Source organism: Hyperoodon ampullatus (assembly GCF_949752795.1).
Source record: "Hyperoodon ampullatus genome assembly, chromosome: 3".
In the NCBI taxonomy this organism is placed as follows: Eukaryota; Metazoa; Chordata; class Mammalia; order Artiodactyla; family Ziphiidae; genus Hyperoodon; species Hyperoodon ampullatus.
The window spans coordinates 151,530,217-151,556,698 of NC_136916.1; the positions used below are offsets into that span (position 1 = coordinate 151,530,217).

At 39.9% G+C, this 26,482-nt stretch overlaps 1 protein-coding gene across 5 annotated transcripts; it reads left to right on the forward strand.

The window, feature by feature from the left end:
• ZNF410 (zinc finger protein 410) lies at positions 1-26,161 on the forward strand (the record flags this gene model as incomplete). Of its 5 annotated transcripts, none has more annotated exons than XM_079700898.1 (11): positions 1-33; positions 974-1,109; positions 4,317-4,535; positions 5,776-5,967; positions 9,243-9,393; positions 9,867-10,048; positions 15,225-15,314; positions 17,727-17,852; positions 18,611-18,751; positions 20,123-20,250; positions 25,367-26,161. In XM_079700898.1, 11 exons carry the CDS (start codon positions 1-3, stop codon positions 25,403-25,405), a joined length of 1,437 nt encoding a protein of 478 aa, XP_079557024.1. The 5 variants fall into 5 exon arrangements, with proteins under 5 accessions (XP_079557024.1, XP_079557025.1, XP_079557026.1 ...); XM_079700899.1 differs by lacking the exon at positions 25,367-26,161 and adding an exon at positions 25,345-25,356; XM_079700900.1 differs by lacking the exon at positions 18,611-18,751.
• Between the last annotated feature and the right edge of the window lie 321 nt (positions 26,162-26,482).

Here is a 26,482-nt window from a genome sequence, read left to right on the forward strand (position 1 = left end):
ATGTTATCAGATGAGTTAGAATCCAAACCAGAGGTGAGCCCAGGCAACTGGCTTCCTTTTCTTTTGGTGGGCTGTATTCCAGAGTTTGTTCTTAGTTCAGGAGTCAGCAAACTTTTTCTGTAATGGTGCCAGGTGATAAATATTTTAGGTTTTGTGGGCCATATGGTTTTGGTTGTAACTACTAGTTTATTATTTTTCTGTTACTAAGTACTTTCTCAAAAACTAAAAAATTCAATTCTTACCTTTTATGACTTTGTATACTTGTTATTTAAATAAGTGTAAATTATTATACATTTACATAATTACATAATGACAAAATTTATGTATATGACATATATGTAATATTTACTACCACAAACCATTTTTTATTAATTTTGTATATATCTAAAAGTGTTTTCTTTTTAAATGTGATTAGGGGATTTAAACATTTAAAATTTTTATTCATTTTTCTCATTTTAATTTTAGAACATTTGTGTTGCTTAGTGGAAAGATCACTGAATTTGGAATCATGTTACCTAAGTATGAAGACTGACATTGCTCCTAACTAGTGATGTGACCTTGGACTAGTCATTTAGTGTCTTCAACTTGATTCTTTGTCTTTAAAATACATGTTTAATCTTACTAAGTTACAGTGAGGATTAGAAGAGTCAATACACAGAAGAGTGCTTTATAAAATTTAATCAGTACAATGCAGTTGAATTTGTAATAGCCACCATTTAAAAATATAATTATTTTTATCATTTCTCTGTTTTATAGAAGTTAATTATACGATTCAATTTTTATCTAGAACACTTGATAAAAATAAGTTAAAATATTATTTTGTAGTTAATCTAGTTTTTCTATGAATAAGGTTGAGAATAGTGAGCAATCAAGACTTAATTACATCATTGCCTTTTGGTAAATTCAGAGGTTTAGATCCATTCATAATAACCTGTATTATTTGTTGTCTCCACATACCCCCTTTCCCCTTCAGCTGCTGGTACAATTTGTTCAGAATACGTCCATCCCACTGGGACAGGGGCTAGTAGAATCAGAAGCTAAAGACATTACTTGCTTGTCCCTCCTTCCAGTGACTGAGGCCTCAGAATGCAGTCGGCTAATGTTACCAGGTAAAAATTAAGATCACCAGAGATAAGATAGACACGTCTTAAGAGCTTAGCCTTCTCTGTGGTACTGGTGGAATGTGATAACTGACTGGTAGAAACTGTAAAAATTAGGACTTGTGGAGAAAAAGCAACCATGGGAGTCATAAGTGCATTGTTAGTTTATTTATTTATTAAAAAAAAATTTTTTTTTGCCATACCGTGCAGCTTGTGGGATCTTAGTTCCCTGACCAGGGATTGAACCCGGGCCCTTGGCAGTGAGAGTGTGGAGTCCCAACCACTGGACTGCCAGGGAATTCCCTGCATTGGTAGTTTAAGTCATAGGAATGGATATGAACACCCATAGAGTGAGAGTGAGAAGAAAAGGAGGCCAAGGCAGAACTGCATGGAACTCCCTATTCAAGGTATGGGGTGAGGCAGGAGAGCCTGCGAAGGAGGGAAGAAAGAAAGGCTAGAGCAAAAGGGGGAATACTGGCATAGAGTGCAGGCATGGAACCCAAGGGAATAGTCAAGTGTGACACGTGCTTCTAAGAGGCCCACTGAGACAGGGACTGTCCCAGTGAGATAGGGTCAATGAGGTCATTGTTGACCTAGGCAGGACCTGCTCCTTGGAGAGGGAGTGGAAAGCTGGGCTGCAGTGGGTTGAGGTATCAGTGCAAGTTGAGGAAGTAACTATACTTTCTAAAGGCTGTCTTGCTATGGGAAGGAAAAAGAGAAGGACATAAAGTACATTAAAGAGTTCTTTTTTAAGATCTGAAATATTAGGGGGTGGTTTTATACTAAGAGGAAAGAGCCCATTAGAGAAGCTGCAAACACAAAGAGTAGATAATTGGTGAGGAGGCTTCAGGAGAGGTAGAAGGAAGTAGAATGCTGAGCATGGGTAGTGTGATTAGCTTTGGATGAGAAGAAGGAGATCCTATCACTTGACTATTAGGAAGGAAAACATTATTTTTGGATGCAATGGATTCTTTATTTTCTGGAAATTGAGATATTTAAAATTTGGAATATTAATGTTAAATCAGGGGAGGGTCACCTGTTGGTGACAACTTATTTGTTATAAAGTCTTCTGGTTACTATCCTCTAGTGGTGTTCTGTTTTGATTTTTGAAGTGACTTAAGGGCAGATATATTCAACCAGTGTTGATTTAAGGTTTCTCTATCTAGCTCCTGTCTTTCCCACATCTTCCATCTCTCAAGTGCCATTTTTCTACTGGTGTGTTGGGAGTGTTTCCAAATCCATGGATTTTCAATATGTGAAAATTTCCATGTGCTAATAAAATTTGATCTTCATTAGGCTTTTTTTCCTGAATTTTCTCTCCCAATTTTAATATATTGAATAAATATTTTGACAATAATAAAGGAAATGAAAGCAGGAACAAAAGCATCCATCTTCTTTTCTACATTATCTTCTTTTAGTTTTAATTTTGATTTAAAATATTTTAGACGGGCTTCCCTGGTGGCGCAGTGGTTGAGAGTCCGCCTGCCGAGGCAGGGGACACGGGTTCGTGCCCCGGTCCGGGAAGATCCCGCATGCCGCGGAGCGACTGGGCCCGTGAGCCATGGCCGCTGGGCCTGCGCGTCTGGAGTCTGTGCTCCGCAGCGGGAGAGGCCACGGCAGTGAGAGGCCCGCGTACCGCAAAAAAAAAAAAAAAAAAAAAAAAAAAAAAATTTTTAGACAACCAGTTATAGATAATAGTAAATGAAAACCCATGTACTCACTTCCCAGCTCATGAAACGTAGTATTACAAACACAAATGTATCTGTACATACCTCCCTAACCTCATTCCCCTTCCTCCCAAATATGTGTGAATCATTCCATGCATGACCTACATGTTTTCTTTTTAGTTGGGATATGTGATAGACACAGAAAAGCACAAAGCTATATGGATATACCTTTTGAAGTATTATTATAAAGGAGATAGCACCACCCAATCAAGAAGTAGAACGTTGCCAGCTTCCAGGCCCTCCATGGGTTCCTCCATGATAAAAGCAACCTCTGTTCTTCCATAGGTCACCACTGCCCTCAATTTTTTGAAAATCCGTTCTTTGTTTTCCAAGTTTAATCACCCAAGTCTAATTTTAGCTGATTTTGGACTTTAAATGAGTGGAATCATATGAATGTATCATGTACCTTTTATGTTTGTGAGATTCATCCTTGTGTGTAGCTCTGGTTTGTTTGGTTTCATTGCTGTATAGTATTCTTTTATATGAGTGTACCACAACTTCTTTTTCCATGCCACAGCTGATGAATATGTAGTTATTTGCCAGTGTTGTATTTTGACAAACAGTTCTGCTATGAACTTTAAGAACAGTTTTTTTGTGGTAAAGTGTATATAAAATTTACTGTTTTAACCAGTTAAATTTACCATTTAACCAGTTGTGTGGCATTAAATTCATTCACTTTGTTGTACAACTTCATTAGGCTTTGGAATGGCAGTGCTGTCCCTAGGCTTCCACTTTATTTCTATAATCTTACCTGTTATCTCCTTGAAAGAAGAAAATAGTGTAACCTGCCTTCTATAAAGATGAATGAAACCCCTGAAAACATCGGACGCTTTAGCACTGTTGGCAGTTCTTCATTATATTGCAACTAAAACCTTTGGAAATTCATCCCCTCCCTTAGACTAAAGTTCTAGAAGTAAGTCTTCCGAATTATTTCTTTACATCTGGTGTAAACCCAGAACCATAATGAAACATACTCATGATTCTATACAATTTCAATTATATCCCAGGCTGTGATTTTTGCCCTAATGACTCACCAGAACTGTCACATACATGTTACAAAAATTCAAGAGAGGTATCTTTTCCCAAGAAAAATAGTTTAAAATTTAGATCCTGTTCTTGAGTTCATATTCATTGTGTAACTATATTTTTCAAGGGAAATATACTGATTTGGGCCCTCAAAAGGACAAAGGTCTATAATGTCCAAATGTGGATGGTTCGTATTAGTTATCACCGACCATCAGAGGAGTCTGCCCCTCACATTTTGGTTGACACCCTTTAGCTGCCTTTCACTCTCTCTTCTGAGGCAGATTTTGTATTTATAAAATAAAAATGCTGTCCGCCCCTGTAAGGATGTTAGATACTAAGGGATGTTACAAGGGTGTTAGGTACCACTAAGGGATGTTACAAGGGTGTTAGGTACCGTATATCAAAATGGTGAACTCCTTGGAGATGGGTGCTACATAAAGCTGTGGTATTTTCCCTTTACTAGATGATACTCCAAATCATACTAACTCCTCCAAGGAGGTTCCTTCTTCGGCTGTGTTGAGAAGCCTTCAGGTGAATGTGGGTCCAGACGGAGAAGAGACGAGGGCTCAGACCGTACAGAAGTCTCCGGAGTTTTTGTCCACTCCAGAGTCTCCTAGCTTGTTGCAAGATCTACAGCCAAGTGATAGCACTTCTTTTATTCTTCTTAACCTAACAAGAGCAGGTATTCTTTACCCTTTTCTGACTTCTGCTCATGCTTAAGAAAAAAAACTGGGAGCCAGGGAATAGTTAACTTAGTCATACTTAAAGTGGAAAGAAACTATTATTTTATTATTTTTGAGAATTGGTGTCATTTGGTGATCAGTTGGGTATGTAGAGGCAGAAGGCAGACTCTAAGACGACTCAAAAATTTTTTGTTTGGGAAATTAAGTGGTGTCATTCACCAAGATAGTGCACACAGGAAGAACAGGGCTGCGGGAGAATGATTAGTTCCAATTTGTGCCTGTTGATATTGAGATTTCACAGGGACATTTAGAAGGAGGTGTCCTTTAGAGAGTTAGAAACAGGAATCCAGAGTTCTAGAGAGGTCTGTTGTGAAATAAGTAGTTTTAGTGCTTATCAGCATTCAGGAAGTGTATGAAACAATGAGCATGGATTCTTTGATTCAGAAGTAGTCTGGAGCATAAACAGAAAAGAAGGCAAATCTGGGACCCTGAAAAAAAATTTTAAGAGGGTAACAGAAGAATGGGAAGCAGCTTCTAGAGAGAGGGATCTCAAGAAAACAAAATGAGAATGATGTGGGGGGAACCAAGGAAGGAAACGTAAAGAAGAAAAGGTATAGAATCATGCCAAATACCACATACTGGGCCAGTGAGATGAGGACTGGGAAGTGTATGTCCAGCAAACTTAGCAAGAGCAATTGTTATTGAGGTAGTAGAGGTGGAGCTTAGGGTTAAAGAGATAGGGAATGGACAGCAGGTGAGAAAGTAGATACACAAGTTAGAAGTTAAGAAACTTCAAGAAACATGACTTGGAAGAAACAGGTGAGAAGATGATATTTAGAGACATACTTGGGATTTTCTATTCTTAAAAAAAAAAGATGGGAGAGACTTGAGCTTGGACAGATTGAAAGGCTGAAAGGGAAGCTGTAAGGTGGCCACCAAGGAGGAATGGGTTGAAGTTGGGAGAGGAGAAAACTAAAAGATAGGATTGGGATCCTAGAGGTGAGGGTTAGCCTGGTTGCTAGGAAAGACCGTTTTGCCTCTGAAACAGGAGTAGGTAAGATAAAGACCAGCCTGTCAGCTGGGAGTGGAAAGATGATAACCTAATCTTGTATGAGAACGGAAGCTTGAGGTGAGAGGTGAAAGTCTGGAATAGCTGATCAGGACACAGAGTTTCTGAGCCAGGGCCAATCAAAGGATTACTTGATGGCTGACTTTCATATATCCTCTTGTTTCTTCCAGGTCTGGGCTCTTCAGCCGAACACTTAGTATTTGTACAAGATGAGGCAGAGGATTCAGGGAATGATTTCCTCTCCAGTGAGAGCACAGACAGTAGCATTCCATGGTTCCTCCGGGTTCAGGAGTTGGCCCATGACAGTTTGATTGCTGCTACTCGTGCACAACTGGCAAAGAATGCGAAAACCAGCAGCAATGGTGAGACCCCTGTGGTGTTTTCCTTTCCAGTATTCTTTGCAGAGATTTTGGTAATACAATGGCTATATTTTGAGTTGCATATAATCCAAATTACTTTATTGGTAAGAGCAGAAGGCTGGAAATGTGTAAATTGTTTTTCTTATTTTCTAAAAAATAACTCAGCCATGCCAGATTCGTGTGCAGAATCAACTAAACCAGCATTCTCAATTGTCAGCTTTAAATAATATACTGAACCCCTTTCAAAGGAAAAAAATTTTTCGCACATCTTGGTGTTATCTTGAATTGTTTTTATTGTGATGGTCCTTATACTTAGAGGTTTTACACCATTATGAAATTAAAACAGCTTATCAATTAATAGAAATAAAACTACAAAACTAATAAAAATAAAATTAATTTTAAGTCAGTGTGGCAGATGATAATGTTTTGCTGAAACTAAATTGCTGCTCATGGCGATTTAGCAATTAGCAGCTACCATAGTGCTGCTTTTTGGGGGGTTGGGGGTGGTCAGGGCAGGGCAGGGCAGGGAGGGTGGAACCAATTCACCAGAAGACCTAAATATCCAAATAGGGTATAGTGTGGTTTCTTTTGAGTTCAGCATGCCTGTACTATTTACTCTGTGCCACTTTTTTTCTATCCAGTAATTTTCAAAGTGTGGTCCCTGGATCATCAGCATCACCAGTAATTTAGAAATGCAAATTATCAGGTCTCATCTTACTGAATCAGAAACTTGGAAGTTTTTAGTAAGCCCTCATTGTGGTTATGATGCATGCTAAAGCTTGGGGACTATCGCCCTATTCACACCACTCCTAAACCACTGCAAAACCTTTGCTTGTGTAGCATGCCATAATATTTTTTGTTTTAGGTCTGTCTCTGTATTTTCTCATTAACCTGTGACAATTAAGGTAATACAAAAAATTATTGAGATAAGGTACATACTGTCATTACCACAAACATACTATCACTTCCATCTAAGTTGAAATACAGAGATATTTTAATTTTGTGTGTGATGCTGTATATCAGGAGTCAGCAAAGGGCCAAATAACCACCTGTTTTGTAAATAAAGTTACATTGGAACACAGGCATGCCCTTTAATTACTAATTGTCTATGGCTGATACTGTGGCAAAGTTGAGTAGTAGTGACAGAGACCATATAGCCCTCAAAGCCAAAAATATCTGCTGTTTGGCCCTTTACAGGAAAAGTTTACTGACCTGCTCTATACAGTACTGCTTTCACTGGAAATTATATCCCACATGCAAAGACCTTGCCCACATAACTGTAGGATCTTTAACATGTTTACAGTGTTATTCAACATATACCATATAAGGTGTTGAGTTTCTTTGTCTCTCTTGCTCTCTCTTTTCTTGGGGGGTGAGGAACCATTTCATCAGATGACCTCTAAATATCCAAAACTGTCATTGGCTGAGGTCATTTTAAGCTAATCTGTCTTCTGCAAACAGTGCTTTGTTTTCAAAAACAAAGTAATTTAGGGAGCACTTTGAGAAATTTTATAATGACTCAAAATACAAGACAGCTCACTCTTTTCTGAAGGATTTTTTCCCCCTGTTATATGATTATATCAATGTTCTCATTGTATTGATATCTACAAAATTGAATGCATGAAGCCCCAACTGTCACCAGTTTATACTTTGTTGTTTTTTTTAAAATTTAATTTATTTTTTGGCTGCATTGGGTCTTGGTTGCTGCGCGCAGGCTTTCTCTAGTTGCGGCGAGCGGGGGCTACTCTTCGTTGCGGTGCGCGGGCTTCTTATTGCGGTGGCTTCTCTTGTTGCAGAGCATGGGCTCTAGGTGCACGGGCTTCAGTAGTTGCAGCACATGGGCTCAGTAGTTGCGGCATGCGGGTCCTAGAGTGCAGGCTCAGTAGTTGTGGCACACAGGCTTAGTTGTTCTGTGGCATGTGGGATCTTCCCAGACCAGGGCTCGAACCCGTGTCCCCCACATTGGCAGGTGTATTCTTAACCACTGCGCCACCAGGGAAGTCTTGTCACTGGTTTAAATCTCTGGATTAGCATGGGTTTCTACAGACCTTTCATTAGAAATTAATTAGCTGGAGCTCTTGAGTTAGTGGGAAATTTTCCTTACAGTATATGCACTTCTGTGCTGTTTAAAATTTACCCATGTTTCAGTTAAACAAACAGAAAAACTATGTGGGACAATATTTAAAAAGGACAAGTTAATTAATATTAACTAGCAAAAGGCATCTTAGGTTCCGCTCTGACCTTGGAGCAATTAGTTTTATGATTAGCGTTTGGTGAAGTACAGCAAGGAGAATGTAGGGCAGGAAGAAAGTAAGGTTAATAGATGGGACAGAAACTGCCTTTGATCAACTGTCAGGTTCCCGGGAGTGTGATAGGTATAACATATTATCCTACTCTTGGCTCTTGAGAGGGAAATTTGGAAATATGAATCTTATTCCTAAGGTATATGTAGTGGAAAGATAAACTCCGTATGTTTATAACAGAATTAAGTGGTTGTGAATGTTTTTCTCTATTGATGTCCAACTATGAATTGAAGAAAACGAAAGAAAGGGTGCACCACTTGCTAATCCAGAATTTATTTAACGATTCAGTTAACTGATTTCGTTTAAATTTAAGAAAGTCACTGCACCGTATGCTCCTCTCCTCTCCTCCTTTTATTCTATTGAACAAAAAACTTGAGCAGGTATTACCTCTAACTTTTAAAAATGTGGTAAGGAATTTGAAAATGAGCTGAGTTTTTGCATTCTTAGATGTTTTGTAACTAAGGAGGAGTGGTACAGGATATTAGAAGGTGATTCTTATTCTCTAGAATGATAGAAACAGCCAAATTGACTTCAGAAGATAGAAATCTAAGAATGGCCATCTACAAAAGAAATTATTACTGTAAGTTCACAGAACTTCTCCTAAAAATACAAGTTTTTATTACCTAGAGCTTTAAGTCATCTTCTGTAGGACCCCACTCCTGGTGTTGACATACCTGCTTCCTTACCAATCTGTAATGCAAAATAGGTTGAACTCTGCTTTTTGATATGAAACCATTTTGGATATTTCTTACATTTGCCAAAGAGGCCTAGTCTTGTGGCTTTTTGTAGTTCTGTGGATTAAGTAAGGGGATGGGGATATAGAGCCCTCTCACTTCTGTTAAATGAATGCAAAGCGAGCTGGGGAAGATAAAGATCGTTATGTGATTAGTGATCACTAGGAGTGGCTTTATTGTTTGGACCAAAGTATCTGAGTGGAATCCTTCCCTAGATTATAAATATGTGACTCTGTTACAGGAGAAAATGTGCACCTTGGTTCTGGTGATGGGCAACCGAAAGATTCTGGGCCCCTTCCTCAAATGGAGAAGAAGCTCAAGTGTACAGTTGAAGGCTGTGACCGGACATTTGTGTGGCCAGCTCACTTTAAGTACCACCTCAAAACTCATCGGTGAGCAAACCTGAGATTCCATACTTGGAGCTTAAGAAAGTTGATGCTTCTGAAGGAACTTGACAGAAGTCCCCCCCACTTGACAGATTAAAGGAAAGCAGGGGCTCCAGCTCACTCGTGGTTAAGATGTCTTTTGTTCTTTAATAGAAACATCTGCATTGTCTCATTTACCTTGTTCAAACATTTGGCACCTAAATATCTTAGAACAAGAGTTCTCAAATCTCATCATAAAACATAATGTCTTGGAGAACTTAAAAATTATATATAAGCTTAAGCCCCACTCTAAACCTGTGAAATCAGTATTTCAAGAAGTAGGGCATCTGTAGTTTTAACAAACTTCAGGTGATTCTGATGCATCTAGATTTGGGATTTACTGTCTGCCTTGAGAGTCAGTAGGAGCTTTGACTTGTCCTCTCTAGCAAAGAGCATTTTCAGGCATTGTTGCGTATGTGATTTTTTTTTTTTTTTAACAGAAACGACCGCTCCTTTATCTGCCCTGCAGCAGGTTGTGGGAAAAGCTTCTATGTACTGCAGAGGCTGAAGGTGCACATGAGGACCCACAATGGGGAGAAGCCCTTTATGTGCCCCGAGTCTAACTGTGGTAAGCAGTTCACTACAGCTGGAAACCTGAAGAACCACCTGCGCATCCACACAGGTGTGTGCCACCCCAGCATTCCCGCAGGCCGTCTACTGCTTGGCTCAGGGCCTGCTGGCTGTCCTTAGGAGACGAAGGTTGGGGTTGTTGCTAGAACTCTGAGGATGAAATTTCTTTTTTTCAAATGCCTCATGGCACTTTTCAGTTCTTTCAGTCACATTTATTGTCACCTCTGTGTGAGAATGGACAGTTTGATTTCTGTCTCTGGTAGCCTTAAGTAGGAAGGGATATAAGACCGTCAGTGATAACAATGATATGATCATATATGGACAGAAATGAGCCTTTCCAAATATCTTCGAACTTAACACAGTGGTAGTTTTGGTCATTAACATTTATTGAGTTACACAAACCACACAGATTCTGTTCTAGGCACTAAATGTGGGGTAAGGTGAGGGGAAATACAAAAGCTAAGATTAATCCCTGACTTTGAGTTTACTTTCTTGTTAGAGCCTCACAACCTGAGAAACAGAATGGAGAAGTGACTTGTCCTGAGTCAAACAGCATGTTAATATCAACGGAGCAAAAGAAAGATATCCTGATTTCTTAATCTAAAAGCTTAAGGGTGACTTTCCAAGCCACTTGGCCCAGCTGTGCTAAGTCTCTTGCCAGAGCTTAATCACTGAACCCAGACTACTACCGTAGGATGTGTAACTATTCTTCCCACTTTCTCTTTCTCTTCCTTGTTTATTCTTGCATGCTAAAATGATAGCAGGTACAAATAAATGGCATTTAAAAAGTGAAACCCAAGCTGAAGCCACCTTTGTTCTGCACATGTCCCTATGATTCCCTCTAGATTGACACTACCACTGGATATATTTTAGGGCAGAATAGCTCTCTTCTCAGCTCTTTCTTTGTTTCTTTCTTTGTTTATTTCTTTCTATTTATTTATTTATTTAATTTTTGGCCGTGTTGGGTCTTTGTTGCTGCACGTGGGCTTTCTTTAGTTGTGGCGAGCGGGGGCTACTCTTACTTGCGGTGCGCGGGCTTCTCATTGCGGTGGCTTCTCTTGTTGCAGAGCATGGGCTCTAGGTGCGTGGGCTTCAGTAGTTGTGGCTCGTGTGCCCAGTTGCTCCTCAGCATGTGGGATCTTCCCAGACCAGGGCTCAAACCTGTGTCCCCTGCCTTGGCAGGCGGATTCTCAACCACTGTGCCACCAGGGAAGCCCCTCAGCTCTTTCTTGAAAGAGTATTCTTGCTCGAAGAAAGCAGTTTGAATAAAAGAACAGGAAAAACATCTAGCTGAATAGTTAAGGAAAGTAGTAGAATTCACTGTGCCTTATTAACTTCAGTAACCTCTTCATCCTTATGCTACTTGTCACCTTTGTAGCCTTTGATAAAAGTGAACATATTTTAAAATGCTTTCTTTTATTCAGAGTGTGACCTGATTTTCTCTCTTCATTCTCTTTCTAGCTCTGCCTTGTTAATCTAATTGTTGACCAATTTCAGAATTTTGGGTTTCTCCCATTTTACTCAGTGTGCTGTCTCATTGCAGTCTCAGGCTTCAATTTAATCATTTCTTCCTGGATGTCTCACAGATCTGAATCTCAATAATTAATATAATAATAAAAGTTAGGACTTCCCTGGTGGTGCAGTGGTTGAGAATCCACCTGCCAATGCAGAGGACCCGGGTTCGAGCCCTGGTCCGGGAGGATCCCACATGCCGCGGAGCAACTAATCCCATGCACCACAACTATTGAGCCTGCGCTCTAGAGCCCGTGAGCCACAACTACTGAAGCCCACACACCTAGAGCCCGTGCTCCAGAACAAGAGAAGCCACCGCAGTGAGAAGCCCACACACCGCAACTAAGAGTAGCCCCTGCTTGCCACAACTAGAGAAAGCCCGCGTGCAGCAACAAAGACCCAACGCAGCCCCAAATAAATAAATTAAAAATAATAATAATAAAAAGTTAGCATTTATTAAGGCAATTTAATATGTACCAAGAACATATACATTATCTCATTTAATCTTCAAGGTACCTTTATGCTTTAGATAACTGAGTTTATTGATGGAGAAACAGAAGGTTAGAGGGTTAAGTAACTTGCCCAACATTATGCAGCTAGGAAATGGTAGAACTGGCATTTGAATTCTGATCTGACTCCAAAGCTCTTGCAAGGATTTTATTTTCAAGTGCTGACAACTCATTTTATCTCAGATGTCAAAATTGACCTCAGATCTTTATTAGTAGTAATGGTAGTAATTAAAGCTGCCAATTTTAGTGGATTACTATGAGGACTTACTGTGTGCCAGGCACTATGCTTAAATATATTTAACTTGTATCGTTTCATCTAATTCTCAAAATAATCTTTTGAGGTTGTATTATGTTAATTTTATAGATAAAAAACTGATTCTCATAGGTTTTAAATATCTTCCCCATACTGGTAAGTGGTAGTGCCAAGATTTGAACTCAGGGCTAACTGGCTTATGCTCAACCATTATGCAGCATTGCCTCTTGAACCTCCTCCTCTTCTTTATCGCAGCAAAATCACCATCCTCTCAGTTTCCAAATAGGAAGGCCATCTAACTTAAGGCAGCTTGATGAGATTCCTGCCACTAGATTCTGATGAATCTTTTTTGAAATCTTTTTCTGAGGTCCTTGAGTTCATCTTGTTAAACATTTAACCTTATTTATTAACTGCAATTTTCTGTTTTCCTGATATTTATTCTATCATATGTATGAATATATTGTTCATTCGGCGACTTTTGGAGTGCCTGGCATTCTGGGGTTAGTGTGAGTATACAGATATGCTTTCTAAAAAGTTACAGACCACTGGAAAATCACAAACATTAAACTGTGTGGTACAGTCTGAAAGAACAGTATAATCTAGAGCTGTTCTCCTCCCTCCTTCAAGCCCCAGCTCCTGTATTTTCACCATGCCAGCCTTACTTGCTGAGTCTCTGTTTTTCTCCTTTACTCTCTCACACTGTCACACTCATAACAGTTCTGACACCAAATGTGTTTTCCCACACCAAGCAAGTCTCTGTGACACCAGGTGGGTGTCTGTAATTTAACTGAATTCTGACACTATCTGGAAACAGCGTCAGATCCCACAGGTTAAAGGCTCAGCCCCACAAGACTGCCACCTACTTCAGATGTCTATTGCAAGTAGCAAGTCCCCAGGTTACTCACAACCTCTGTCTGACTTGGCTACCAATTGGAGTTCCTATGGCCCCCCCGCCCCGATTCAATTATTTGCTAGAACAGCTCACAGAACTCAGGGAAACACTTTTATAATAATAATAAACACAGTTTATTATGTAATAAAGGATATGATAAAGGATACAGATGAGCAGCCAGACAAAGAGATACACAGGGTGAAGTCTGGAATAGTCCCAAGCACGGGAGCTTCTGTCCCTGTGGAGTTGGTGTGTGCCACTCTCTTGGCACATAGACATGTTCACCAGCCCAGAGGCTCTCTGAACCCTGTACTTTTGGAATTTTTATGGAAGTTTCATCACGCAGGCATGATTGATGATTAATCCATTTCCAGGCCCTCTGTCCTCTCTGGAAAATGGGGGTAGGGCTGAAAATCTCAAGCTTCTAATCATGGCTTGGTCTTTCTGGTGACTCGCTCCCATCCAGGAGCCCACCAAGAGTCACCTCATTAGAAGAGACACTGCTGTCACCCAGTAAATTCTAAGGAGTTAGGAACTCTGTGTCAGGAATCACTGTCAAAGACCAAATATTAGAACAACAGATTATCCTAGTGCTCATATCACTTAAAAAATTACAAGGGGTTCAGGAGGTCTGCATCAGGAGCTAGGATCCAAGATTAAATGTTAGAACAGGGCTTCCCTGGTGGCGCAGAGGTTGAGAGTCCGCCTGCCGATGCAGGGGACATGGGTTCGTGCCCTGGTCCGGGAAGATCCCACATGCCTCGGAGCGGCTGGGCCCGTGAGCCATGGCCGCTGAGCCTGCGCGTCCGGAGCCTGTGCTCCGCAACGGGAGAGGCCACAACAGTGAGAGGCCCACATACAGCCAAAAAAAAAAAAAATGTTAGAACAAAATTTCTCCTAGCACCCCTGTGTACAAGGGTTTTGAAGCTGTGTGTCAGGAAACTGGGGCAAAGACCAGTATATATACTTATTTCACACTTGTCGTTTTCTGAACTTGCCTTGGGCGCTCTCAGTTTCAAGGCTGTGCTCATACTAGTCCTTATGCCTGAAATTTCCTTTCATCCTTGTCATCTTTAAAGAGCAGCTTAAATTCAGCTTCTTTAAAAAGAGAAGTTACCAAAAAAAAAAAAAGTTACCACAGTAAGGATTCCTCCCCTTTATAATTGCATATAGCATTTTTTTATACCAGAATTAAAGTCATTTATGAATATGTTTATCTCTCACTAGGTTGTGACCCTTGGGAAATACGGACTGCATCTCTGATTTTTTTCAGTTTTTATTTTGAAACAATTATAGACTCATGAGAAGTCACAAAAAGAGTACAAAGAGTTCTGTATGTGCTTCACCCAGCTTCCACTCAGAAGTGACATCTTATGTAGCCATAGTACAGTATCAAAACCAGAAAGTCAACAGTACTGTCAGTCTACAGACCTCATTCAGTTTTCACCATGCATTTTTGATTTTTAAAATAACAAAGTAATACTGTAGAAAATGAAAATTATGGAAAAGCACAAGAAGAAAATAAATCATAATACCACTATCAGGATATAACTACTGTTAACACATTGTGAGATTTTTCTGTGTACCTCTCACTAAACAGCTGTTTTTATTTGTTTGCTTTTATAAGATGGGATTATATAATACCTATTTTATAACCTTTAAAAATCTGTACTCTTAAATGGATCTAGAAACTCAATCTTAAAGAGAATTGATGTATACAAGGTAGAAATCCTGAGAGCGTATACACTGTTTTCCTGATATCCTCAGAAGGGATGGGATCACCAAAGAGGGTAGCTCAGTGCAGCTGGGGCTCAGCCCGTGAGGAGGGAGAAGGAAGTATTATGCTCAGAGGCAGCTACTCTAAAGAAAAGGGCAGGGCTGTCTGCAGGGCTGTGTACTAGGAGATCACTGAGAGGTGACACCTGCTGGATAGTCCGGTTGAAATTATATAGCGTGAATTCAGGAAATCAGAGTAAGTTGTTGGAAACAGGAAAAGATTGATGGGAAAAGAGAATAATAGTTCATCAGGAGACTGAGTCTTTATCTTATTTTCTGTCTCTAGGAGAGAAGCCTTTCCTTTGTGAAGCCCAAGGATGTGGCCGTTCCTTTGCTGAGTATTCTAGTCTTCGAAAACATTTGGTGGTTCACTCAGGTACTAGAACCTGTGCCATTCATAGATTTCAGGGAAGATGGAGAGCCAAAAGGATAAAAGGTTAGGGTAGTGGTATAAAGCAATCTAAAGAGAAACAAACTGTTCACCATGAAGTTTCCTCCCTATCCTGACAGAATCAGAAATCAAGGCCCTTGATGCTTGCATTCAAAGGGTCATATAATCAAGGAGAAAATATCTAATTATTATTATTTTCAGCTGAGCCATTGAACTGCTTTCTAATTGAGACCTTTTTCTGAGGGAATCAACAAACTTATTTGGCACTACACTGGGTACCTTATAAGTTACATCAGATATGCTCCATGGAGTTATTCAGAGCAGAGACTTGCCAAGGCAGAAGTGAACTCGAAGTGGAGAGAGATTCTAAAATGGAATCTGGTAATTGTTCAAATGGCTAGCCATGGGAAGCAAAGGGAAGCCAGAATGGGAGGAGTGGGGAAAAGGAACTAGAAGTTATTTATCATGAAGACAGCAAAACAGTTCAGTGGGAGCAAGGGAGTTGGAGAGGTATAATCAGTCAGGGATGTGAATTTCAGAGCTGAGATCCTAGGGGTAGAGCAGTTTTTTAATACGATGACAGATTCTAAGCAGAGATAGCAAACTGATAGCCTATGGGTTAGATGTGGACTTCCAGATGTGTTTTGCTTGGCTTGTAGAGTGTTTTCATTTTACTGTTCTTTATTTTATTATGTAAGATTTTGTCAAACATACATAAAAGTAGAGAAAAATACTTTTTTACATAACAATAATGCTGTTATCATATCTGTCAAAATGAACAATAACTCCTTGGTTTTATCTGAGATTCACTCCATGTTTAATTTTTTTCCAATTGACTCAAAAATGTCTTTTAAAGTGGCTTTGTTTAAATCAGGATCCAACAGGGTCCACTCGTTGCACTTGGCTAGTAAGTCTTCTTGAATCTAGATCTATCTGTACTTTTCTGTAGCTCATCCCACGTTCTGGATTTGTTGGTTTGCCTCCTTTTCTGTCACTTAACTTGTTCCCCTGTATTTCCTAAAAGCTTCAAAGGTTCAAAGATTTTGGCAAGGTTATGTTATAGGTGCTTGTGTTTCATTTTGCATCACATCAGGAGGCATACAGAGCTTAGTTGTCAAAATTGATCAGTTGGTTCAGGTGGTAACACCCTGATCCCCACATGGTAATGTTCCCTAGCAGCCTTATGGTTTCATCTCTGAATGATGCCTGAATTCGTTATTTCAGCAGGGATGTAAAATGTTATTTTTCTAATTCTATTATTCATTCACATTTGTTAGCCAGAATTCTTCTGTATAATGGGTCTCTATCAACTAGGGCTATTTGGTAATTTGTATGCCAAAGGCAGGATCAATGTGTAATTCTTTTAACTGTGAGTTTTCAGAATAAGAAATTGGTACTCTGGTTACTTCTAGTAGTGTCATTTTCACTGCTTTTTTTCTCTCTCTCTCATTAGTATTATCTTGAATTCATGTGTTTCTACATATTCACTGTATTTCAATCCATTATAGTTATTTTTTAACAGCTTTTGGACCTATTAATGCACATAACCTTAAAGTTCACCCATTGTAAGTATACACATCAGTGATTTTTAGAAAATATATAGGATTGTACAATCACCACCACAATCCAGTTTTAGAACACTTGCATCACACCAAAAGTTCCTTTGTGCCCCTTTGCTGTCAGTTCCTACTCCCACCCCCAGATCCAGGCAGTCATTGACCAGCTTTCTGTCTCTATATATTCTGCCTCTTCTGGAAATTTTCTGGTCATTTCACTTAGTTTTGCTATCTACTAGTCCTCTGTAGGCATAAGGGGTTTTTTTGTTTTTGTTCTTTGGCATAAGTTTTTGACCCCGCTCTAAGTGTGGTTGTCTGGGTAGGTGGGATAGAAGTTGAGGGTTTCAGACTTGAGGACCTAAGGGATAGTTCAGATCATTGTGTAGAAGAACCACCAGTGTGAACGTTGAAGACTGGGAGTTGTGGCAGGAAACGGGATAAAGGTATATTATGAATCCAGGGTTGGAATCCTTGAGGCTAGTGCATGTCCTTGAGGTCCATGGAAGACTCTATCTGAAAAGGGAAGTAAATATTCTGTGTCTACCATGATCTTATACCAGAGAAGTTGTTTTGTGGAAGCAGCAGTACAGTGGTTCTGGAGAGTACTGGAGGCTGGGAGCAGTGAGTGTGCTAAGCCCTCCTGGTGTACTTTCCAGCCTTCCCCTGTGTACTGAAGGTTGAGAGGCTGGGGGAAGGTGCGGAATGGGAGAAGGAGTAGCCTCTTAATGTTTAGCTTAACATCCTCTGGGCTTCTCCATCTAGGGCTTGAGTCCATTCTCTTGCTGTCAGAAATGTACCCTGTCTTTTTGGCTCCCCTGTCTTAACCGGGTCTGTGTTTCAGGAGAGAAGCCACATCAGTGTCAAGTCTGTGGGAAGACCTTCTCTCAGAGTGGGAGCAGGAATGTGCACATGAGAAAGCATCACTTGCAGATGGGAGCAGCTGGGAGTCAAGAGCAGGAACAAACTGGTAAGGAGAAGAGGGTATAGTGGGGGGGCTATATTTTGGGGGTTAAAAAAGCCAAATAACTGGCCTGTCTGATGTGGAAGTTTTCTGATTCTATTTTGGGTAGAGAGATAGGTCTCATTTGATGGACTAGTGGTTTCCAAATGTAGCTGTACAGTAAAATCGTTTGCAAGCTTTTAAAACATATATTGTGTATTGCTTGTCCACCCCTCCCCCCCAGCAAAACAAAACAACCTTATAAATGAGATTACTTGGTAGTAAAATCCCGGAGTCTATAGTTTCGAAAGTTCCTCTAGTGAGTTTGATGGTAACTAGTGCTGATCCATGAACCATCATTTGAGTGTCACTGTGATGAAGACTTCTGTATGGCAAGAGTTTAAACATTTTTTACTTATCAGTCATGACTCCCTTTTTACCCTAGCTTAAATTTGATAATACGTTTTTATTATTATTCCTTTCCATGTCTTTCCTTAATCAATTATTTTATTCTAAATACTCCTTTCTAAGGATGCACCCATCCCATTTTATATGTTTGTTATCCAGATGCTGATCACAAGCAAGGGTATTTATCCCTGAGGCTCAAACTCTTCCCTTCTAGGTTTATTTTTGCTTCCCAAAAGTAAGTGAAATAGAGGAGGTGGCATCCAAGATACAGGTTAACTTTTAGTTCTGAAAAAAAAAGCCAGCTTCTCGTGAAGGAAAATGGGGACCAGGCACAGCCTTGACTGCTATATGTCTCTCACATCCTATTCTCTGTGCAGCTGAGCCACTTATGGGCAGTAGTTTGCTTGAAGAGGCTTCAGTAACCAGTAAAAACCTGGTGTCTATGAATTCTCAGCCCAGCCTTGGTGGAGAGTCCTTGAACCTACCAAATACCAATTCTATCCTAGGAGTTGATGATGGTAAGACTTTCAACTCTCCTTTGTTTGGGGAAAATGGGCTGCAACTAGGGACTAAGGAATGGGGTTGTCTCCAAAATTGAGCTTTTAATTAATTTCATTTCTTGTGAGTAGAAATGGTATGATTGAGTAGCATTTGTCTTGTCTCTGGAGTGGATAAGTGAATATTTTTAAAAGTTTTTTCACTGAAAAGATAATGTTACAAAAGAATAAAGAGAAAAAGTTTTAAGAAGAAAATTATCCATAATCCTAGCATCCTAGCCCAACTATTTCTATCTTTCCTATTGCAGTTATGGAAGAACTTAACTTTTAAAATATTTAAGCAGAACATAACCAGGTTTTACAGAGGAGAATTAAAGCAATTTCTCCATACCTTCAAAAGCCATATCTTCTGGAGAAAAGAAAGGGCTTTCTAGGAAACAGTTGCTCCTCTCTGGTATAGAAATTTCACCCAAGTTACACAGGCCAGGCCCTCTTCTCTGAAAAACTTAACAGGTGAGGTCAGCATGCATTTATTCAGTGCCTACTGTGTACCTGGCACCATGGGAAAGAAAAGTAGAAGACAGGGACCTTAAAATCTAGTTGAGAAGTCAAAACTTACATATGGGAAACAACATTGAGTGAGTAGAAGATAGTGTATAAGCAAACGTTAAGTTATGTGGTATCCTGGAAGAGCAATATAAGCTAGAAAGCCCCTAGAAGATACTCTTAATTTATTTGAGAGCTAAGTGGTTTATGTGTAAGCAATTTCCAGAAGATCTTCATGGTGATTCTGCTGATGAACATTTAATAAGTCTGAGATCCTTTGTTTTCGTTACTCATATCCCAGTCAGTCAGTTTTGGGTATAAAGACCATGTTTGTGTAACTTATGTATGGAGCCTACAAGGCCCAGAGTGTGCTTCCACAATAAGCCTCTTCTGTTTCATAAATGATACTAAGGAGGAAAGTCTCAAGGGAGGAAGAGACAGTGAGAAGGAACTTTGGAGCCAGGTTTAAGCTCTTGACTAGCACGTATTGCACTATTTCCATCACTGGTGACTGCTTTAAGGGTTGGCTCTGGTTCCCTGATTCATAAGCAATTTTAATCCAGTTAATAGTGCTAAAGCCATATTACTCTAAATTGGCATACTGAAAAATGGTCAGCTATTATATCAAGATTTCTTGCCTTTTCTTCCCATCCCCCTTTTGTAATACTTTCCAAATTCACTGATAGTGATTATCAGGCAGGAATTAATTTGGAAGAAACACAGGAATGTGGGATTCAGTTTTTCAGGGAACAGTTTTAAGTGTTCTTAATGAGAGACTTGATAATGAAGGTAGGTAGGTAGATCTGTGGATTCACTTTGCATTGAAACATTTTTCTGCTGTTTCAGAGGTGCTTGCTGAAGGATCCCCACGTCCTCTGTCTTCAGTGCCTGATGTGACGCATCATTTGGTGACCATGCAGTCAGGGAGGCAGTCATATGAGGTGTCTGTCTTAACTGCCGTAAATCCACAGGAGGTAAAACTGTCTCTTGCCCTTACTTTGTTTCTGTGGAGATTAATGTGGAGAATGATTGGGAATCTATTTCAGAGGATCTGAAAAAATTCTCCAGTTTCCCTTTCCTGGAGACTTAGATTAGAATATCTTACCTTAAGCTAAGCATGAGTCCAGGTTTGAAAGGAACCTGAGTATTAGGGTCTGCTGAATTGGGAGATTGGTCATTCACAACTGGGACTCTGAGCTCTAGTTTCCTTGATACACATGCCCTAATTAATGAGATCGGCCCCTCCTGTTCTTGCCTCACTTGTGATGAAGATGCTGCTTTTATTTTATAAAGAAAATAACATCCTGGGACAAAGTAGTCCTTGAGCAAAAAAGATAGTGACAAAATCATTAGAAATAATTATCATTCATTTTGCTAGGGCCAGTTGTCTCGGAGATACCAGGCTGAACCAACTGGGCATATGGGAATGTGTCCACTTGCTTGTTGAGTGAGAACCATCATCTAAATCTAAGAGGGCTTTTAGATTGATTCTAAGCACCCCTTACTCTTTTTTTGGCTCTGACCCGGAAAACAGAATGAAAACCAGTTGGGCTTCTAGAATCTTAGGATATTTTATTGGCCTTGTGTCGTGGAGGTAGATGACTTCCTCATGAGCTTGTTTCATATGCATAAGCTTTTGCCAAAGCCTGTATGTTCTGGCTTTGGTGTTACAGTATCTTTCACTTTTCCTTTCATTATAGCCTGTAGACCACAGTCCGCTGTTACAGCATTCAGATGACTCTGCCTCCTATATTGAATGGTCTCAATTTTTCTGTAATATTTCTGAGGATATCCAGGATCAGAAGGCTCTGGGCATGCATGTTAATGTTTCTTCCAGGACTTTTCCTTGTATTCAGCATTGCGACCCATTGTCTCAGTCTTGCTTATGTTATATTGAAAGTTTTTGCTATTTGGTATCATTGGTTCTTTCCTAAGTCACCTTCTCCTGGTAACTGCTTTGGAACATGTCTCACCTGTGGAGTCTTCCTTTATTTGTTCCCATCTTCGTTTATCTATTTAAAATGTTTTATTATGGAAGTTTTCAAAGAGTATAAATACTGAGAACGAGAATAGTATAGTCAATCCATGTACTTGTCACCCATCTTCAACAATTAACTGTCTACTGTTCTTATCACTTCCTTCCTACTGTTTGCTGTTGATGTTTTATTTGTACTGCAGTATTTTAAATCAAATCATAGGCATTTCATCTGTAAATATTTCTCTGACAGATATTTTTTCATAACTATATCTTTATCATACCCAACAAAACTAACAATAATTTATTGATGTCCTCTGATTCTTAGCCTTCTGAATTTTTTCTCAGAAAGAATCTTTTTATGGTTGGTTGGTTTGAATTAGAATTCAAACAAAGCCTATACATTGCATTTGGTTAATAATTCTCTTTATCTCTAATAGTCCTCCCCCTCTTTTTTTCAGTATGGCTATCTATTTAAGGAATTGGGTTGTTTGTCTTATAGCATTTCCCACATTCTGATTTTGGTTGATTGACTCCTTTTGTTGTTTGATATATTTCTCTATCCACAGACTTCCTGGAAACTGGTAATTACGTTTAGAGGCTTGATTAGATTACTGTTTGTTTTTCCTCTTGGCAAGAATATTTTATAGGTGGTACTCTTGCTTCCTACTACATCTCATCAGGAGACACATGATATTTGGTTGTTCTCCTCTTACTGATCTCAAGATTGACCAGTGGGTTATGTAAAAGTTTTGGCAACCATTACTGATCATGGCCTAGATCTGTTTTTTCATTAGGGCTTGCAAAACAGTGATACCTTATTCTCTTGTATTAACTGTGATTCTTCTATAAAAGAAATACTTTCATTAACTATTGGGTTGCTCTGAAATAGTTCAGGAAAGTCATCCCCTTCTTTTTGTACCTAGTACAAATTATTGTCCTGATATACCAATCCACAACACTCAACGTTTTCTTTTTTTTTTTTTTTGCGGTACGCGGGCCTCTCACTGCTGTGGCCTCTCCCATTGCGGAGCACAGGCTCCGGACATGCAGGCTCAGAGGCCATGGCTCACGGGCCCAGCCGTTCTGCGGCATGTGGGATCTTCCCGGACCGGGGCACGAACCCGTGTCCCCTGCATCAGCAGGTGAACTCTCAACCACTGCACCACCAGGGAAGCCCCCAATGTTTTCTTTTTTTATATTTGAAACTTTGGAGTCTTTCTCTCCCATACTGCTAAATACCTTTTTTAATTGAAGCACTCCAGATTACCCCAAATAAATGCCAGATGAATAAGGATAATTCATTCAACAGATATTATGTACCTGATGTGTACAAGGCACTCTGCTGGGTACTAGTTATACAGTAGTAAACAAAATATAATCTCTGTCTCAAAGAGCTTAGAGTCAGAGTTAGGACCTCTGCCTTTTATAACTCCATAGCTATGTAAATGGTGCCCTTGGAGTTGTGCTGTACAGAGGGTTTAGAATGGGAAGGGCAACAGGTCAATGAACTGGCAATTTTTATACAGGGTAGTAATGTTAGTCTTGGGGGAAGTCAGGGAATAAGTTTTAGAGTTTGAGACCTGAGGGATGAATAGCAATCATCTTGATGGAGAAGTGGGAGGGATTTGAAGAAATTTAACAGGCGTCAAGGTAGCAATGTGTACAAAGAAGAGGGAGCACGCCCAATTATGGAACCACAAAGGGTTGAGTGTGATGGACATGGAATGGAGAGATTGGTGTGGGATGGAAAAATGAGAGCAGGAAAGACAAGCTGGTTCTTCTCTTTAAGGGCCTTATAGGACATGATTTTATCCTGGGAGCACTGGGGAGCCACTGCATGGTTTTAAATGGGGTATGACATGGTCAGATTTGTGTATGCAGAAAGTCCAGTAATAGCACATTTGTTCTCTTGAACCTGTAGCTGGCTTCCGAGTGTCCTTGTCTGGGAGATGCTCACTCACAGCCTCAGGCAGACACAATAACACAGACTACCTAAAAAAAAAAAACAAAGGAGGGCTTCCCTGGTGGCTCAGCGGTTGAGAGTCTGCCTGCCGAGGCAGGGGACACGGGTTCGTGCCCCGGTCCGGGAGGATCCCACATGCCGCGGAGCGGCTGGGCCCGTGAGCCATGGCCGCTGAGCCTGTGCGTCCGGAGCCTGTGCTCCGCAATGGGAGAGGCCACAGCAGTGAGAGGCCTGCGTACCGCAAAAAAACAAACAAACAAACAAACAAAAACAAAGGAAAACTTGACCTTCCCTCCAGGAGAACACAAAGGGCCTTTAAGTCCTGTGTATCCAGTTTCAGAATGGAAGCCTCAGACACTTAATAGAAAAATATTAACACCGCAAGAAGAAGGTGCTGCCCTTAGGTGTAGTTGAAAATCCTTCACTATCACTTTCTCCTCGTGGATCCTTATGTATTTACAAATACAGCTTCCGTCTGAGCCTCACTTCTTTTGTCTTTCCTTTACTATACCATTATTACCTTCCTCCCATCAAGGCATTCTCATTGCTCATCCCCTCCTTTTCCTTCTGAAGGTGGGCTTATCACATCCTCCAATACCTTCATTTTTTTTCAAGCTATAAGCCCCTAAAGGCTCCAGGCTTCATCCTCTTCCTCATCCGGGGTCTAGGTACTAACTGACTGTTCCTCCAGTGAGTGAGGAATATTGACTCCTTAGGGATTATTCTCAGATGCCAGAGAAGGAGAAGGCAATAGCAACCCTTAAAACAACACATGCCCATTCCAAATTGTTTTTTAAAGATCACCATGCATTGTAGATCAGACCTGTAAGAATCTGCTGATGCACTTCTCATTGGACTCCTGTAAATATGCTCTAAAAATAAAAATAACTTATCAAGTATCAGGAATTATCATGGAAAATATATGAAAAACTACAAGTTAACTCTCACTCAGATGGTTCAAATTGGACAATTCTGATTTTTCCTCAGTGTGGCCAGGTCTTCTGAGAATCAGACAGAGGACTCATTGTGCAGACCCAGCTGAGACCCCAGGGCTTTTGACCTTCTGTGGACTAAAGGTCATCCCAGATGGGGTTCCATAGCCACACTGACTTCACATTCTTGAATTCAAGAACCAGTATAAGTGACTGCCAGTTAACTTTGACTATATCTTAGAATATTTCCCAAATAAAACAAGGAGGAAAACAGAAATTACAAATTCTTTAACATTTCTCATAAAGTGCCATTGCTAAGTTTCAGTGTAAACATCTGGATCTTGGTCTAGATTAAAAATATACCATTCCTAATCTCTACCACACAGTATCAAATGAAATCTGTGGTTTCTTTCTCTAAGTTTAAAATTTTTCTTTAAATTCCATACCATTGAATTCTACCATGTAAATTACCTTCATCTAAATTAAGATCACCAAATAAATATATCTCCAGCTCTAGAATTTCTATCTGATTAGATTTTAACAAACAATGTTTATTCTGTTTTCACTGTATTATTCCCATCTCATTTTCTTTTCATAATAAAATGGAACCCAATTTCATCAATTATTATACAAAAACACCTTTCAACAGGAACCTTGAATGTAGAGTAGAATGTCCACGGTAGCTGCCACCCTATTGGAGACTCTCAGGCTTGTCTTCCCTCATCACAGGAAAGGTATTTTAAGCCCAGGAAATCCCTGGATTTTTCATGAGTGAGTTGTAGCTCTCACGTAGAACTCCATTCCTTTTACTTCTTCTTGAGCTTTCAGCCTGTACTTTGGCTAACTGACTGATGTAAGATTTTTGGTTCCACCAGTTCTGATTTCCCTGTGGTTATAGATTCCTTCATCACTGACTAGTGAGTATGTGATTACACAAATAATAGTTTGGCTTATAGGATATTATAATTATTATTATCAGGATATTTTACTGCTATAGTAGGAATGCCAGCATCATCAGATGGTCAAAGTGCTGTCCCAAGGCTAATATATAAATGAGATCTATCAGTCTGTGCGTATCTTCTGATTTGGAACTAGCTGTCCCTGACTCACCCCTGCAATCATTCCCCACCCCCAATTGTAAACCTTTCACTTAGTATGAATTATTTTTCCTGTTATTCACTGGTAACTATTACAGATTTGTTTTTAATCTCTTACAGTTACTAAACCAAGGAGATTTAACTGAAGGACGGACATGAGCCTGGGTGCTGACTCCTGGAAGATCAGCTCTACCTGATCCCAGAGTGCATGTAGTGGGAACAGGATGCTTATGGCTCACAGTTTGCCAGAACCAAAATGAATCTGTGAAGGACACGACCCCACTTTTGCCTCTGTTCATCTTTCCTGGCCTAGAAGATGACTGTAGGAGAGCTTCTCTTCAACTACCATCTGATTCAGACAAGAAAGAAAGCAGTGAATGTGGGCTGGGTAACTGTACCTACCTCTCTTCCCACTGCACAATTTTGGGATAGACTTCTCCCAAAAGTGAATTTGATTATTTGTTGGCTGAAGTTTCTCAGTAAGACTGTTGAGGGGAGGTTTTCCTTTGAAGAGTTTTCATCCCATACTGAGCTGTCTTCTCACATGGGTGAACTAAATCCTGCCACCAACCATAAAACTTCACCAAGAAGTTAAGCTTTCAAGATGCCTTGTTGCTTTCGAGAAGGGAGTGATGTCAGTTCTGTTGTGACATTCTCCCTTTAGCAACCTGAGTAAGAGACTCTCTGCCACTGGTCTCCAAAAAGTAAATTACTTGAATCCCTGCTTGGCCCAGGCTGAGGTACTATCTTGTCCTATACACCTCTACTTGGCCACTTTGCTTTCTTTGTTTATGGAACATACAGTAGCATGTTAAGAGGTTGTTTGTTTTTGTTTTTTGTTTTTTTTTTAAGTTAAAAATCACCTGATTCAGAGCTTCAATTGTTTTTCCTTTAAATAAACAAAACAGCCAGTCAGTTCTTTGGCTCCTTGTTTTAAACAAAATTTGTTTCCTTTTGAGAGGAGATTAAGAAAATAATTCAGTCTTTCCCTTTAAGATGGGGCACTGATTTACCCTCAGGAGTCCATGCAGGTAAAATTGAGCTCAGAAGTCTTGGGGAAGATGACATGAGCATCTTCATCTCCAACTAGCAAACCCACGTGGTAGTTATCAGAGTATCATTCTTGTCATCACCAAAAAAAGGACCATGTTTGAGTCTGGAAAAATGGCAATAATAACATATTTTTGAATATTTCCAGAAAGATACTTTAAAAAACATGAGAAAGGTTCTTCTGTC